Source organism: Solea solea, chromosome 3, assembly GCF_958295425.1.
Source record: "Solea solea chromosome 3, fSolSol10.1, whole genome shotgun sequence".
Taxonomy (NCBI): Eukaryota; Metazoa; Chordata; class Actinopteri; order Pleuronectiformes; family Soleidae; genus Solea; species Solea solea.
Genome location: NC_081136.1, coordinates 35676699 through 35692982, shown reverse-complemented (window position 1 = coordinate 35692982; position 16284 = coordinate 35676699). Strand labels below are relative to the sequence as shown.

Sequence of the window (16284 nt, the reverse complement as noted above, 5' to 3'; positions counted from 1 at the left end):
TCACTGGTTAGCGCAATCTCCCCCTCTCTTACTCTCTCATTGCTGGGGTTAAAGGTCATTTGTTTGCCGAACAAACACACACACACCAAGCTGACCTTTGCTCTTGACATTTGTCACAGAGGAAACTGTTAATATTAAATTTTACACACACAAAATAAGATTGTAATAAAATCGAATTTAGCTACTTAGAAGAAGTATATATGTATATATATAAATCAATATATATACACATTATATATTTGTTTTCTTAATGTTCAATTTATTCATTTTTGCTTTTTTAACGTTTTGTTCATTAACGTCACAAAACTCAGGAAACTTATTTAAAATGTTTTATTGGCGGTAAAATGACACGTAGCACCTGAATATCAACAAACACAATGAAAGACATTGTTGATGGACGTTTACATACAATAGACAATGCGTGTTTTAATGAATGAATGAATGATTGTCTTTGGTGTATGAATCAGTGGGTTTTTTTGTGCAAAAATATTTGTGCATACTCGTGTGTGCTTGTGCTTATGTTTAAAAGATAACGCAAAAGGAAAAGGAAAAGTTCACTTATTACAGTTAATAAGTGACATTAAAGGTTTTTTTATTTTACCTTAAAGTAGAAGAAAGATTTGTAGAAAAATGACAATGCTGTCAGCTTAAAGGGCCGGTACGTCAAACTAAAGGCTACGAATAAAGGGTTTGTTAATGGAGGATAAGGGTTATTTTTAAAAGGAATTTGATGTTTTGTCTTAAATAACGAAAGGGGATTTTGACAAAATAGAGTAAGAATAAAGGGTGTTTCCTGCTAAAGGAGGAGGAAATATTTAAATTAATTATTTAATTAAAATTTTAAAATATTTTAAGGGGCTTTCATGTAAAGGGTTTTGTACAGATCGGGGTTTGTTCGGTCCTGATCTTTTTGTCATTTGTTTTTCTGTTTCTGCTAGCTTGGTAAATTCTTAGCATCTGTAGCTTGTAAATGCTAATATTAACGCTAATGTAAGCATCCGTGTTAGCCTAGCATCTGCTTTTCTCTCAAGGCCCCAGCATTGGTAAACGTGGGTCCTCACGAGTGCACAAGTACCGACATGTGAGTGTGTGTATGTCCTACTGCTGCCTTTGTGAGGACCGCAAAGTAACCAACATTGTAGGGACGTTGTGATTTGTGGGGACATTTCAGCCTCATGTGTGTGTGTTCTGTGTGTGTGTGTGTACTGTGTGTACTCTGTGTGTGTGTGTGTGTGTGCTGAGGTCAGCAGAATCCTTCAGCTTTAACCTGCAGGACATCACACAGTCCTGGATGCATCTGGAGAACCTGCGAGGGAGAAACATAAAAATAACAGCGTAAGAATCTGCACCGTTGCTATGGTTACCAGCAGATTAATTCACCCCAGTCAAGTGACAGCCTGTGTCCGCTTCACTGAGGCTTTGTGAGAGACACGTTTGTGTTGCTAACGTGTTTCTGTTAGCAACAGAAAAGACGCCGGAAATGAGCAGAAAGACCAGGACACCATTTCCCAGAATCCCCCGCTCTCACTCAAACTCACCTTTAACGTACTGAGAATTTCCCCAAACAGTCGTCGAGCTTCAGGAGCGTCTGGCTCCTCAAAGTAATCTGACACCGAGACCTCGACCCTGATAGACCTGATATTAGCGCACACACCTGCACACACACACACACACACACACACACATTATCAATGATTAGCTCGTGCTAACAGAGATAATAAACACAGGTGTGTTCACAGGTAACGTCTCACTGTGGAAATGCAGGATGGCCTGTCCGCTCACAGGCGTGTGCGTCAGGATCAGCGTCTGCAGACTCTTCAGTCCGGCCTCGCACAGCTCGGTCGCCACCTGCAGGCTGAGGTTGGTAATGCGCTCCAGCTCCAACACCTGCAGGTGAGCACAGGTGCGAACTACACACACACACACACAAGCAGAAGAATCAGAATGAGGGAACACGAAACCTTTTTGCGAGGAAACGCAAACATCGAAGAGTTTCACTCACTCACCAACGGAAACCAATCCCTGAGTCCCACAGCCGGCCCCACCCACACTGAGCGAGCGGAGGTGTGGCCAGCATCGACCAATCGTCTGCAAGCAGCGGTTTCCAAATCGCGTCGGTTGTTGGCTGAAAGAGAAAATGACAAACGTTATTGTTTTTGCGATGATTCTCATTCACGGCGCTCAGCCGTGGTCAGTTTATTAGGTACAGATGAATATGGTTCCACTGACCTGGGATGAGCGGGCGCCACCTGTAGGCCGCTGATGCTCCTGCAGCCGGCACCGAGAGCCCAGAGAACCTCCTGACCGAGAGGATGTGAAGAGCTCCTGCACAGACACGTGAAGAGTCGGGGTGTGTTCCAAACGTGACAGAGTGACAGGTGAACACACTCACCTGTACGTCAGCGTCCGCAGGTTCCTGCTGTAGCAGCTCGCTAACCACAGCGTCCTGTCAGTGAGGATGTGAGGACACTGAGAGACGGACAGGTGGAGCAGACTGCCCCCTGCTGACCGCAGCAGCGCCTCCACACCCGGCTCCACGCTGCCTCTGGAACACACGGAAAACACTCGACCGTTACCCACAATGCCCTGCTCCTGCTATCACCACAGTGGCGCTAAAGTGAGGCGTTACAATGGCAAAATGATTTCTTATGAGGACATTTCGGGACATTTGAGCGTCCTCACAACACGTGTGTGTGTGTGTGTGCGTCACCTCGTGTTCCTGTGATAGTCCTCTCGCGTCTCATCGACTCGTCGACCTCGTGGCTTCAGGTTGTTCAGAATCACAGACTGAGTTTGTGTACACCACTGAGACAGTGTGGTCAGGAACTACACACAAAACACACACACGACAAAAAACGTTATTGTTGTACTGGACAAAACTAAACCAACAGAAAGAGAATGTACCTGATGGTGGCGCTACATGAAAATTCAGAGGATTGTCAGCAGTTAAATAATACAACGTTATTGTTGCATTAGCATGGATATGCTAATAGCATAGCTAACTACAAAAAACTCAAAATTTAAGTTTGCCATGACTGTTAGCTATAAATGACTTAACTACGACCTTTAAGTTACGTCATTGACGACCAAAAGCCGTTTTTTTTGTTGCGTTCGCGACACTGCGTCACGATGTCACGCAAACAATGTAAATTCACGGCCCACAAACGTCCACATCGTTGAAACAGAATCTAGAGTTTGACAAATACAGTTTGAACTTGTGATTACAAATTTCTTAATAAAGAGTTAAACGCGACCACTATGTTGTTATTAAGTATCTTAAAAACTCGTAAAATGTCTTTTGAAAAAGGTTTGTTGCCCACACTGCCCCCCTGTGGTCTGCTGTCGCACTGCTATGTTTCCGTCTGTGCTCGTGTTTCCGCTCCTTACACATACGTAGCATACGTGGCACGGCGTCACGACTAAGCGTGAGTTAGCGACGGCTCTCGTACCTCGGGCGACACACGGGCGTTTTCCAGCTGGAGGCGTGTCCAGACCGCCGGGTGCCTGGCAACGAAGCGCCAATCAGAGCACACCTCCGCGGCCCGCAGCAGTGAGCGCACGTCCAGATACGGGAGGACGCAGAAGAGCCCCGCCCTCAGCCTCAAGGTGTCCGCCCCCAGCCGCCTCTCGCCATGACAACAGGAGGGAGTGGAGCAGAGGGAGGAGAGGATGTCTGAAAGAAGAGCGGAAAAAAACCCATAAACGTCTGTAAAGAACTGAACAGAAGACAAACGGAGCAACGGTTACCTGATCCTGGTGTTTGTGTCCTGGTGAAGACGAGCCTCTTCATCTCAGAGCTGCTCCAGGCCTCCGCCTCCTCCTCCTCCTCTTCTTCTTCTTCTTCAGTGCTGTAGTGACGGCGATTGTTGCTACTCCACGTTCGACCCCAGCCCTCCTGCCCGACCCTGGACATGAAGAAGAAAAGCAAAAAAAGCTTCAGCTGTGAGCGCCCCCTGCTGCTGAAAACCAGACACTGAAAACATGTCTGTGACATCTTCAGAACACGTTCACGTCTTTGTCTCTCACAGGTTTGTAAACCACTCACTCTCCCACACCAAAGCCCATAGAGAAAATCACTGATTTTAGCTCACGGGGACACAGGAGCTGCTGGTCTGCTGCTGCCTCGTGTGGTCACTTTGTGTCACTGAGGTGAATCTGAACGATGGATTTTAAAAGCCGAATTGACAAAATAAGACATTTGAAGTCAGTGATGGAGGCAGCAGTGGATCAACAACTCCTGTGTGCTGTGATGTTAAAATCACTGATTTTCTCTATGGGCTTTGGTGTGGGAGAGTGAGTGGTTCAGCGAACTTCAACCTCTAGAGGTCAGCAGATGGTTTACTAACGCTCTCACATACCATAATCTCTCTCTTCTGTCGTCTCCTCCTCCTCCTCCATCTCTCTGAGTCCAGGCTGCGGGACAGTGAGGAGGGTGAAGATGGACCAGCGCTCCCTCGCTGCTCCAGCCTCCAGAGCCAAGAGACAGAGTCCGCATGTGTCCTGTGAGACTCCTGGAAGAGACAGAGACAGAGACAGAGGACAGGTGAGCGATTTATTGTTGATAAATAAAATACAATGTTTTATTATTGACGTAAACATGGAACTGTACCCGTAGTGATGATGGTCGTACAGACGATCTCTCTCTCTGAGGGAGCCTGAAACACTGAAGCTCCTCTGGAAGACGGAGGACAAACATAGAGACAGAGGACGGATGAAATGGACAACGATGACGACATACAAGGTAAAAGCAAATGACAGATTCAAGTCGGACATTAACGGCCTAAAAGGTCCAAATCTGAAACTTGCCAATGATTCACGGTGTTCTTTCTCAATCTTTTAAACAAAAAAATGACATATTTATGCAGATTATTAAAAAAATAAATACCTGACAGTTTTATTAGATAAAAATAAATATATAAATGACCAATTTACTTTTAAAACTGATTAAAACTGCTTAATTAAAAGTAAATAAACTACTAATACATACATATATATGTATATATATATTAATTTGTTTGAATATATACTGTACATCATGAATGCATTTGTTTTCGCAGATTTTTAAAATTATACGACTGAAAAAAAGTCACTGTTTTTTGCTGTAGGTGAAAAGTATAATTGTGCGTAAATGTCGTTGTTTTCCTCACCCGGTTGCTGCTCGTTCTGTCTGTACCGACGTCGCTCGCGCTGCCGTCCAGACTGCGTCCTCCTCGACCGTGTACAGGTAAATATTCCTCCCTCGCCGCGTACGAGTCGGTGTACGCGTACGTTTTGTCGTAGGGGTTTCGCCGCGTGAGCTGCAGTAACTGTCGCTCCGCTCGATCGGCTCGTTCCAGCAACGACTCAATAAACACCTGAAAACAACAACAATAAGTAATAAGTAAATAAAAATATGAATTATTAAGAATTCAGATAAAGATCAAATTAACTTCAAATGTCGGGCTAACATGACCTGCTAACTGTCTCTGTTGACATTTAACAAGTTTAACAAATTGTTGTAGCTAATAAACGTTTAGCTAACTTCAACTAACTTTTTTTTTTAATCTGTAAATCAAACTGGAAGTTAGCAAAGTTTAATTATTAGCTAGCAGGGTCGACCATGACTCAGTTTTCCTGATAAACGCTAACGCTAAGGTAAACTGGGAGACAGACAGCAGTTAGCTTAACTTTATGAAAAATCAGGAACACTGATCAATAAACAACTTAAAAAATGATGTTGGCTAACCTGAAACACTTAGCTGCTAAGCTAATCGTTATGTTTATAGTGCTAATGAACTTAAATGCTTCAGCCACCAAAACAAAGACTTTGTTAGCGGCTAAACTAGCTTGTTAAGCCAATAGTAAGCTAACGAAGAACAAACGTAACGCACTAAACGGCACAGTTAAGATGCCGCGAGTCTTTTAGATCTGAACAATTAGTCAAACTGAACCCACGTTATCTTATTTTTATGAAAATGAAACCTGCAGTCTGCTCTTAGCCTCCACTTCTTTCTTCGCCATCGCTGTCAGAAAACTTTCCACGTCCTCCATTTCCCTGCAAAACACACGTTTAAAATATATAACGGAAGACATTTCACCAAACACAACAGAAGTTACTGATTTATCGGCAGATTAGCTAAAGCTGTCATTTATTATGCGGCTGTTTTATTTTGGCGATTTAACGTCGCAGCTTTTGTTTTGAAGGTTTCACTGACTGTTGTCGTTCGTTCAGCTCCTTCTCTTTTTCCTGCAGCTCGTTCTTCAAGCGCTCCGTCAGCTCCACGGCAGCAGAGACCTGAGGAAAGGAAATGAAAGACTTTATTTTCAGGTATGGTGAAATCTGTGAAGTTTTTAGCCACTTAATAACATACATACTTAATAAAATCGACATAATCTTTAGTCTATGACAGTTTAAGATTAAATTTACTGCTTTATTTAAGTGTTCGACTGTGTTTTTCAACAGAAAAGTGACTTTCTAGTCCACTCACTCTCCCCACACCAAACTCCATTCAGAAAATCAGGGATTTTAGCATCACAGCAGACAGGAGTCGTTGATCCACTGCTGCCTCCATCACTAAGTTCAAATGTCTTATTTTGTTCAAATCAATGACACAAAGTGACCACAAGAGGCAGCAGCTCCTGTTTCCCCATGAACTAAAAATGCTGATTTTCTCTATAGAGTTTGGTGTGGGAGAGTGAGTGTTTTAAAAACCTTTGTTTCTAACGGTGACAAACAGATTCTAAATTAAATTATTAAAATGACTTTTAAGTTATTACTTTTTCCCCTTAAAGTACTAATTAGTTTCACAGGCTCATGTTATTGGTCGCCACATCACATCACAGCATCACAGCTCCACCCACCTGTCTGGACAGGTACTTTGCCCTCTTCTCCACTTCCTGTTTCTCACTCTTCAGCCGCTCCCCTTCCGACCGCTGCCGCCCCAGCTCCGCCTCCCTCCTCTGCAGCTCCGCCCTCAGTCGGCCCACGCGCAGATGCACCCTCTCCTCCACCTCGGCAAACGTGCGGGCGATCATCCGGTCCAGGCCCAGTCCGAGTCGCTCCTCCAGCCCGATCCCCACTGACAGACCGAAGTCCAGGACGCCGACGTCTCTGCGACGGAAAGACTCCAGAGCGCCGGACGGTTCCTCTGGACCTGCTGAGGAGGAGGGAACGTGATCTGAGGAGCTAAACATTTCCCTGAGCAGCCGGACGGAGGCAGATGACGAGGTGAGATCCAGGCAGGTCAGCAGCAGGGGGGCGCCAGTAGCGTCCATGCCCAGAGAGGAGCTCTGTGTGTGGGACGCAGCGGAGCCGAGGAGTGGGAGGAGAACATCTGGTCTGGAGCTTCTGACCCGCGCCTGAAATAACCCAGGGCATCAAACAGAGGATGGGTCAAGTTTTCAGTTAGACTCCGCCTCTGCTCTTCTAAATAAGATTTTTACTTATTTACAAAAACTAAATTTAGGTCACAGTATTTAAGTCACGATATTTAAGTCACAATATTATCACAATATTTATAAGATACTATCATGATATTCAAGTCACGTTACGATATTATCACGATTTGTGTCTCTGTAACGCGGCTTCAAACATTAGTGCGTAACGACGGCCTCGGAAGTCGTGACTGGAAATGTGCAGTCGTGTTCCTGCACAACCTCACGAGGGATCTAACGTTTGCCTAAGAGCTAGGTCGCTAACCAGCAAGCTAATGTGGTCCATGTGAACACATTACGCAATATTTCATACGTACAAACAGTGTAGGAAACATGTCCACCGAATTGCGATATCAGTGCAGGAGGAGTTCCGACGAGCCGACGACTTTGCTGCTGACTTACGACCTCCAGTTTCAACTGGAAGGTTGTGTGTTTGATTCCCGACTCCGCTGGTCTACATGCGTGTGAATCTGTAGAAACTATAATTGAGTGGTCGTCAAGCACTAAATATAAATAAAGACCATTTAGCACAAATAAGGTGCTTTGGAGCAGGGAAAACATCTACAACATGCAGGGCACTGGGTCCTCAGGACCAGGACCAGGACTGAGAAACCCTGATGTAGAAAACAGTGAACGCGTTGATCTATGAAGCAAAAGAAAAGACATTTAAAAAATACCTGCGACAGCAACAGCAGGGTCTCGTAAGTGTGTCGGCTGACCAGGTGAGCCCGGAGGTCGGGCACAGACGGAAAGCGGAGCTTGTCGCCGCAGCGGGGACAAAAGTAGGGCAGCTCCGAGGAGGACGGGGAGGAGGACAAGGAGGAGGACATGATTCACAGAGGAGACGAAGACGACCTGGAAGACAAAAGAGGGAAAGAATAGGTGAGAAAATGATGAGAGACGCTGTGAGAAAGAAAGAGAGAGGAGAGAAAGAGCCGAGCCGTAAAGAAAGTGGGTCAGTGCGAGAGAATGTGCTTCATAAATGATTTTGTCATGAAATGTTAATGAGACAGAAAATGTGTGGATTAAACACATGAAGAAGAAACACCAGCATGTGACGGATTAAAAACAACAAACAAACATGGAAACATAAAGTGAGTATCGTGTCCTACTCGCGTCCAAAACCTCCACAGACCAGGTTTGAACAGAGTAGGACAGTGTGTGTGTGTGTGTGTGTGTGTGTGTGTGTCTTCCAAGTGATGCTAATGCTAAGTGAAGCGTGGAGCTAGCTCCCCCCCCACCGGCGGCGGCGTTGTCTCCTCGGGTCAAATCCACATGTAGAGGAATTGAAAATCCGCTTGAATGAGCAGGAAGAAAGAAACGTCCAAGCCTGGTTTTATGCTAATAATTCTGATATTTAATGTGTGAAAACAAAAAATGATTTGGGCTAAATTTGTTTTAATCGGATTAATCTCAGTCACAACAAAAAAAAAGGTCTTCATTTTAAATGAACATTTCTTACATGGCAGCGTTTTCTTTGCTTGTTTTATGGACAACAATTTTGTCCCGTTTTAACCTCGTTTTTGAAGACACATTACAGTCTGAAAGGGTCAAATCCACATGAAGAGGAGTTCTAATAAATATGCACGAATGAGCGGGAAGAAAGAAAAATTCATTTTAAAGAAAGTAAAAATAAGCCTGGTTTTTGTTACTTTAAACAACGATTAGCGTAAAGTCCCGACTGCAGCTAAGGAATACGGTCTTAAAGTTAGCTTAATCAAGACAAGGAAGTCTTAATTTTAAGTGAAGATTTCTTACATTTTGGGCAGATTTTCCATCGTTTTAAGGTCCTTTACGTGGCTAAATGTACAAGCTAGTTTTATCTCTGTCTTCAGATGCATTGGGATAACGTTACCTGTGTGCTAGCTTGTGGTCCCGCCAGCGAGCGAAACTTGTAGCGTTCCAAACTTATGTCAGCTAGCTGGTTTGGTAGTAGCTAGTTAGCTAACACAAAGTAAACACGTTTCTATTGGAGAGTTACGATAATAACAGTCATTATTTTATAAATAATCCTTTCATCATTTAATGAAATTAAAACATTTTATATTTAATATATTCAAACATTTTACACACAAAAATGTTTTATTAAATTAAATAAACAAGTCAAATAAATATTTACTTACCAGTGCGTCACTGGGCCTCGTGCTAAAAAGACGTTTCCATGGTTTCCACCAGGACTTCACTCTGGGGCGCACGCGGTGTGTGTGCGGACTGATCGATGCTCTGTGCCGTCTGTGATGATCTTGTGCAGTAGGAGCAGCCCACTGTCAACGTGTGTGTGTGTGTGTGTGTGTGTGAGAGAGAGAGAACCGCCGCCCCTTACTCCCTCCTCCTCCTCCTCCTCCTCCTCCTCATATCAGTGAGCAGCCGCGTGCTGCTGCGACGTAGGAACTGTGTGACCTGTCACAGCTGATCAGTGAAAACATGGAAGATTATTAACTAAATGTTAATGACGGACAGACAGGAAGGTAGGTAGGTAGGTAGGTAGGAAGATGGGTAGGTAGGTAGGAAGATAGGTAAGTAGGTAGTTAGGTAGGTAGGTAGGAAGATGGGTATGTTGGTAGGTACGTAGGTAGGTAGGAAGGAAGATGGGTAGGTAGGTAGGTAGGAAGATGGGTAGGTAGGTAGGTAGGTAGGTAGGTAGGAAGATAGGTAGGTAGGCAAGTAGGAAGATGGGTATGTAGGTTGGTAGGAAGATGGGTAGGTTGGTAAGTAGGAAGATGGGTGGGTAGGTAGGTAGGTAGGTAGGAAGATGGGTGGGTGGGTAGGTAGGTAGGTAGGTAGGAAGATGGGTGGGTAGGTAGGTAGGAAGATGGGTAGGGTAGGTAGGTAGGTCGGTAGGTAGGAAGGAAGGTGGGTAGGTAGGTAGGAAGGAAGGAAAATGGGTAGGTAGGTAGGAAGATGGGTAGGTTGGTAGGTAGGTAGGTAGATAGGTAGGTACGTAGGTAGCTTTCTTGTATTTGTTTTGTTGTTTACATTAAAGATTTTGTTTTGGAGGAGCTCGGCCACCATGTTGTCAAACTATCGAACGTTTACAAACAGTAAATAAATCTTGACAGAAAAGTAAAAGAATCTAGATCCATAAAATAAAATCATTAAAAAAATGATTTTGTGTAGAAGAATATGAAATGATTGGCAGATAATAAAAGTTAATGTTATAATAAATAGCAGACATGGTGTCATGAAGAGCAAAGAGCTGCAGTGTGAAGAAGTGACCACTGGAGGGCGACAGCATCCTGCAGACAGTAGGACAGAGCGGTTTGTCCACCTGTTCTTCTGAGGACTTTGACAAACCTGAACCAGAACCACTGTTCAAATCTTAGTCCTAAACTTAACCAGTTCTTTAGAAAATGAGGTTCTGCGTCATTAGGACCAGGTTTTGGTCTCCATGAGGACTAGTGGTCCTGACAAGGTCAGTATGACAGAGAACGTCCTAAAGAGGTAACAAATACAAAACATACTCTCACACCTGCTGCCAAAGCACTCACTCTCCCACACCAAACCCCATCACAGCACACAGGAGTTGTTGATCCACTGCTGCCTCCATCACTAAGTTCACATGTATTATTTTAGTGACTTTGGCATTTAAAATTCTGCATTGGGATTTAGCTCAGTGTCACAAAGTGACCACAGGAGGCAGCAGTAGACCAGCAGCTCCTGTGTCACTCTGAGCTCAAATCACTGGTTTTCTCTATGGGGTTTGGTGTGGGAGAGTGAGTGGTAAACGACAGACAGACGGACACTGGTCTAAACATGGAGGAAAAAAAAGGTGTGAAGTGACCGCAGCGAGAACAAGTGATGATGATGATGACGATCAAGATTATCTGCTGCTGTTTTTCCTGGAGGAGGAAAAAAATGACTCAGTCCAGTTTGTTTGAAACTTAAAGAGTCTTTGGTGGCTGCCGCCGCTGCGACTGCTGCTGTTGCCATGGCAACACAGCCTTCACAGCTCATAAAGGCTGGACGAACTCTTCAACCGACACAACTAATAAGAACCAGAGTCGTTGCCTGGCAACAGCAACCTGTTGATGAACGACGGGAGGACCATCGGTCACCATCACAGTGATGATGATGATGACGATGAAGAAGACAACAACTCTGTTGTTTATTTACTGTGATGACGATGAAGATGAAGATGAACTTCCTGCGTACGATGATCTGATGAAGACAGTTTTGTTTGTTGTTTACAAAGATGACGATGATGAAGAAAACTCTCTTGTTTGTTTGTTTACAGTGATGATGACGATGGTGATGATGAAGAAGAAGCAGTCACAACTCTCAGGTGCTTTGTTTTCTTCTCTTTTGTTTGTTTATTGACAGCAGCAGCCTCCATGCAGAACAGGGAGCGGTAAACAACGCCGTCGTCGTCTTCTGTTGCCGTGACGACGACGACCAAACATGATAAAACATGGTTTACATTCATAGAAAAGTCTCTGGTACAAATATACACACTCTGATACACGAAGGAGAGGAAGATAAACAATCGCAGGTAAACAACCATCTATAAAAATAGAATATATTTTGATATTTATGTGTAATAACAAACATATAGATCTTTTTTTTCAAATATAAACGTACAAACATCTGCGTCACGACATTCACTGTTTCACATCCTCATGCAGCGAAGTATGTTACAGTCTATGACACGGACTGCTCCTTTAACGTCCACCTCTGACACCTCAGAGAGCACTGTGGTTACGAGGAGGCAGGGGGCGTGGCCTGGGCCACACCTGAGTACCACCAGGAAGTGTGTGACTCCTCCCCCTCCTGCAAAGACCCGCCTGGGGGTGGTCACGTGCTCCAGAACACCTGTAAACTCCTCCCACTTTTCTTCTCCTGAGGGCGTCAGCCTACAAACGCACTGTGACGTCACTGACGCTTTCATCGGTTCAAACACCTGAAGCTTCAAAGATAAACTCTCACTGTTGTTGCGTTTTAAACTCCAGGCGCGTTCAGGGCCAGGGAGTAGGCGGCCATCATCTGCGCGCGCAGCTGCTGCTTGACGTGCACGCGCCCGTGCCTCTTCCTCTCGTCGCTGCGCGCGAACCTCTTCCCGCACACATCGCAGGAGAAGGGCTTCTCCCCGGTGTGCGTGCGCGTGTGCGTGGTCAGGTGGTCGCTGCGGCTGAAGCTGCGCGCGCAGATCGTGCACTGGAACGGCTTCTGTCCCGTGTGGATGCGCACGTGGCGGTTGAGCTCATCCGAGCGCGAGAAGCGGCGCTCGCACCCCTGCACGGAGCACGGGAACGGCTTGACTTTGAGCGCGCTCTTGGCGGGAGTTCTCCTGCCGCCGCCGCCGCGTGACAGCTTGGGGGTTCCCGCCGCGTGCACGTTGCCGATGTTGATGATCGGGAACGCGCCCTGCAGGAGGGAGGACAGGAGGTGAGCGTCCAGAGTGGAGGTGGGGAGGAGGAGGTCGCCCCCGCTCTGCACGAGCTCCGTCTTCACTACCGGTCTGCTGATGACGTAACTGCCAGAATCTCCCCCGGTCAGCACCGGAGCCGCCGCCACGCCCCTCAGCCACTCCTCCAGCCCCAGCGGCTCCTGCTTCACCTCGCAGGCGGCCTTCAGCTCGCTCTGAGCGGCGTCGGAGCTCAGCAGCGAGTCGATGAAATCTCCCACATCCACCTGTTGCTCCAGCGGGAGCAGAGTGTCCGCGGTGGCCGACAGCAGAGCGTCGCCCCCGGGCACGGAGCAGTGTCCAGAGCCGCTGCTGCAGCTGGAGCTCACGAACTCACTCTTCACCACAACAGGAGGCTGCGAGGAGGAGGAGGAGGAAGAGGAGGAGGAGGAGGAGGATAGCGTGGACTCGCCCTGCTGCTCCATCTCGGTGCAGATGCCCACGATCTCGGTGATCATGTTGAGGATCGCGTCCGCGGTGCTGCTCAGTCCCACTGCCGCTGCAGGAGCCTCCGCCTCCGGGAAGAAGCTACCGGTGTAGCCGAGGGATGGAGAGAGAGTGTCCGAGGAGCAGTCACTGAAGTCGGAGAAGAAATCTGAGTCAGAAGCGTCAGTGCCCGGAGACACGACTGAGAGAGAGAGCGAGAAAGAGAGAGAGAGTTAGTGTCATTGCGTAACATCAGTCTGAAAATCAATGTGATGCAAGCACGCGCACGTACACACGCGCACACACACACAAACACACACCTTGGCAGAACGGTGAGCCCACAGAGTCACAGTCAGTCCCGTCACTGGAACACGGACCCACGCTGTCCACCCAGGCGCTGCACGCGTCCTCAAACTCTGACATGAAGCTGTCCTCGCGCTCCAGAAGCATCCTCAAAAAGTGCGCGTGGTAATCTGATTAAAGATGTTTGTTTTGGGGGGTTGTGGGGGGAATTCCCTCGCGCTCTTCGTTTTTTAAAAGTATTAAATCCAGTTGCTGTTTGTTGTTGTTGTTGTTGTTGTTGTTGTTTGTTGTTGTCGGTAAAGCTCCGGTACCGCGGCCGGTGGTTGTGCTCGTGCAGTGGTGATGATGAAGATGCTGAGCTGCCTCGCGCCTGCTCAGCTTTTATACGCTCCGTCTCCTAGGTAACTCCCGGGCCGCGCTGATTGGCTGCGGCCTGGGTGAGGGATTCCCGCCGCCGCGCGCTGCGCAGATGACCATGTATGGACAACATCCGGTGGTGACGGCGGGTAACCCCGTACCATATAAGGACAGGCGGGAAAGCGACGTAGACACGAGAGAGAGAGGGAGAGGGGGATTCCTTCACTGCGGCAGAGAGAGAGAAAAGATGATGGAGGAGGAGAAACAGAGGGATGATGGAGGAGAAACCGAGGAATGATGGAGGAGAACCAGAGGGATGATGGAGAAGTAACAGAGGGTTGATGGATGAGAAACAGAGGGATGATGGAGGAGTAACAGAGGGATGATGGAGGAGTAATAGAGGGATGATGGAGGAGAAACAGAGGGATGATGGAGGAGTATCAGAGAGATGATGGAGGAGAAACAGAGGGATGATGGAGGAGAAACGAGGGATGATGGAGGAGAAACAGGGATGATGGAAGAGTAATAGAGGGATGATGGAGGAGTAACGGAGGGATGATGGAAGAGTAATGGGGGATGATGGAGGAGTAACAGAGGGATGATGGAGGAGTAACAGAAGGATGATGGAGGAGTAACAGGGAATGATGGAGGAGTAACAGAGGGTTGATGGAGGAGTAATAGAGGGATGATGGAGGAGTAATAACAGAGGGATGATGGAGGAGTAATAGAGGGATGATGGAGGAGAAACAGAGGGATGATGGAGGAGTAACAGAGGGATGATGGAGGAGAACCAGAGGGATGATGGAGAAGTAACAGAGGGTTGATGGATGAGAAACAGAGGGATGATGGAGGAGTAACAGAGGGATGATGGAGGAGTAATAGAGGGATGATGGAGGAGAAACAGAGGGATGATGGTGGAGTATCAGAGAGATGATGGAGGAGAAACAGAGGGATGATGGAGGAGAAACGAGGGATGATGGAGGAGAAACAGGGATGATGGAAGAGTAATAGAGGGATGATGGAGGAGTAACGGAGGGATGATGGAAGAGTAATGGGGGATGATGGAGGAGTAACAGAGGGATGATGGAGGAGTAACAGAGGGATGATGGAGGAGTAACAGGGGATGATGGAGGAGTAATAGAGGGATGATGGAGGAGTAATAGAGGGATGATGGAGGAGTAATAGAGGGATGATGGAGGAGAAACAGAGGGTTGATGGCGGAGTAATAAAGTTGTTGTTTACGTGTTTGTTTGTTTGTTTACTGTTAAAACTGTAAACATTGAACATTATGAATAAAATTATGACTTTTTCTGATGCAGAAAAATCAGAGGAGGTGTCTTATTGATCATTGATCAGATTACTGATCAGATTATTGATCAAATTACTGATCAGATTATTTATCAGATTACTAATCAGACTACTTATCAGATTATTGATCAGATTAATGATCAGATTATTTATGAGATTATTGATCAGATTACTTATGAGATTATTGATCATATTACTGATCAGATTATTGATCAGATTATTGATCTGAGTATTGACCGGATTATTGCAGATTATTGATCAGATTGTGAGAAGAACTATGGAAAAATAAACAACAAAACAAACGTCTTCTTCCATTTTCTGTTTGTGTCGCACTGAAGAGCGAGAGAGAGATCATCTGCAGTACTGCAGAGGGAGGGAGGGAGGGAGGGAGGGATAGAGAGAGAGAGAGAGAGAGAGAGAGACTTAAGCAGTAAACAGAGAGAGAGAAGGTGGTAGAGAGATAATGACATATTACTGGCCCATATATCACATTCCTGAGCATCAGGGAGACTGTGATGCTGTCACCATGGTAACACTGAGACTGTGATGCTGTCACCATAGTAACAGGGAGAGGTCCAGGTCTTATGTAAAATGGAGTCCAGAATAGAAACAACACGGTTTGTCCTCAGTTCACTGAAGATTGTCCCAGTGAGTGAACGTGGACATGTGACCAACCACACGAGACACGTGAAGACACACTAGACACATGAAGACACAGGAGACACATGAAGACACACGCGACACGTGGAGACACGTGAAGACACACCAGACACGTGTCGCTCCGTCACAGTGTTGCCACCTGGATGCGCTGCACTGGACACGCTAACGACACTCTCACTTTTCCTCACAAAACATGGCTAAACCCAAGCCCCAAGGCTAGGTCTGTAAAATTTAACGTAAAGAACTTACAATCGCAATAACAACAAAAGTGCGATATTTAATCAAAACACACATGACGAGATAACAACAGAGCGACAATGAAATTCCCACCAACTTTGTTTTTTGTGAAAAATATTGTTAGCATACAAACATATCAAAAATGTTATCGCATTTATAGAATCTGTTGAAATATTTGC

At 46.1% G+C, this 16284-nt stretch overlaps 2 protein-coding genes across 2 annotated transcripts; both read right to left on the bottom strand.

Moving 5' to 3' along the window:
* Positions 1–311: 311 nt before the first annotated feature.
* LOC131456320 (F-box only protein 41-like) lies at positions 312–9653 on the bottom strand. The gene is made up of 17 exons (XM_058624581.1): positions 9537–9653; positions 8091–8268; positions 6841–7338; positions 6195–6274; positions 5962–6034; positions 5148–5354; positions 4610–4674; positions 4359–4511; positions 3748–3905; positions 3450–3673; positions 2711–2826; positions 2393–2545; positions 2230–2325; positions 2007–2125; positions 1752–1910; positions 1539–1654; positions 312–1306 (listed from the first exon to the last, which is right to left on the bottom strand). Exons 2-17 carry the CDS (start codon positions 8241–8243, stop codon positions 1244–1246), a joined length of 2433 nt encoding a protein of 810 aa, XP_058480564.1. The 5' UTR covers positions 8244–8268; positions 9537–9653; the 3' UTR covers positions 312–1243.
* Positions 9654–11698: 2045 nt separating this feature from the next.
* On the bottom strand, positions 11699–14170 carry LOC131456356 (early growth response protein 1-B-like). The gene is made up of 2 exons (XM_058624634.1): positions 13561–14170; positions 11699–13442 (listed from the first exon to the last, which is right to left on the bottom strand). Exons 1-2 carry the CDS (start codon positions 13688–13690, stop codon positions 12349–12351), a joined length of 1224 nt encoding a protein of 407 aa, XP_058480617.1. The 5' UTR covers positions 13691–14170; the 3' UTR covers positions 11699–12348.
* Between the last annotated feature and the right edge of the window lie 2114 nt (positions 14171–16284).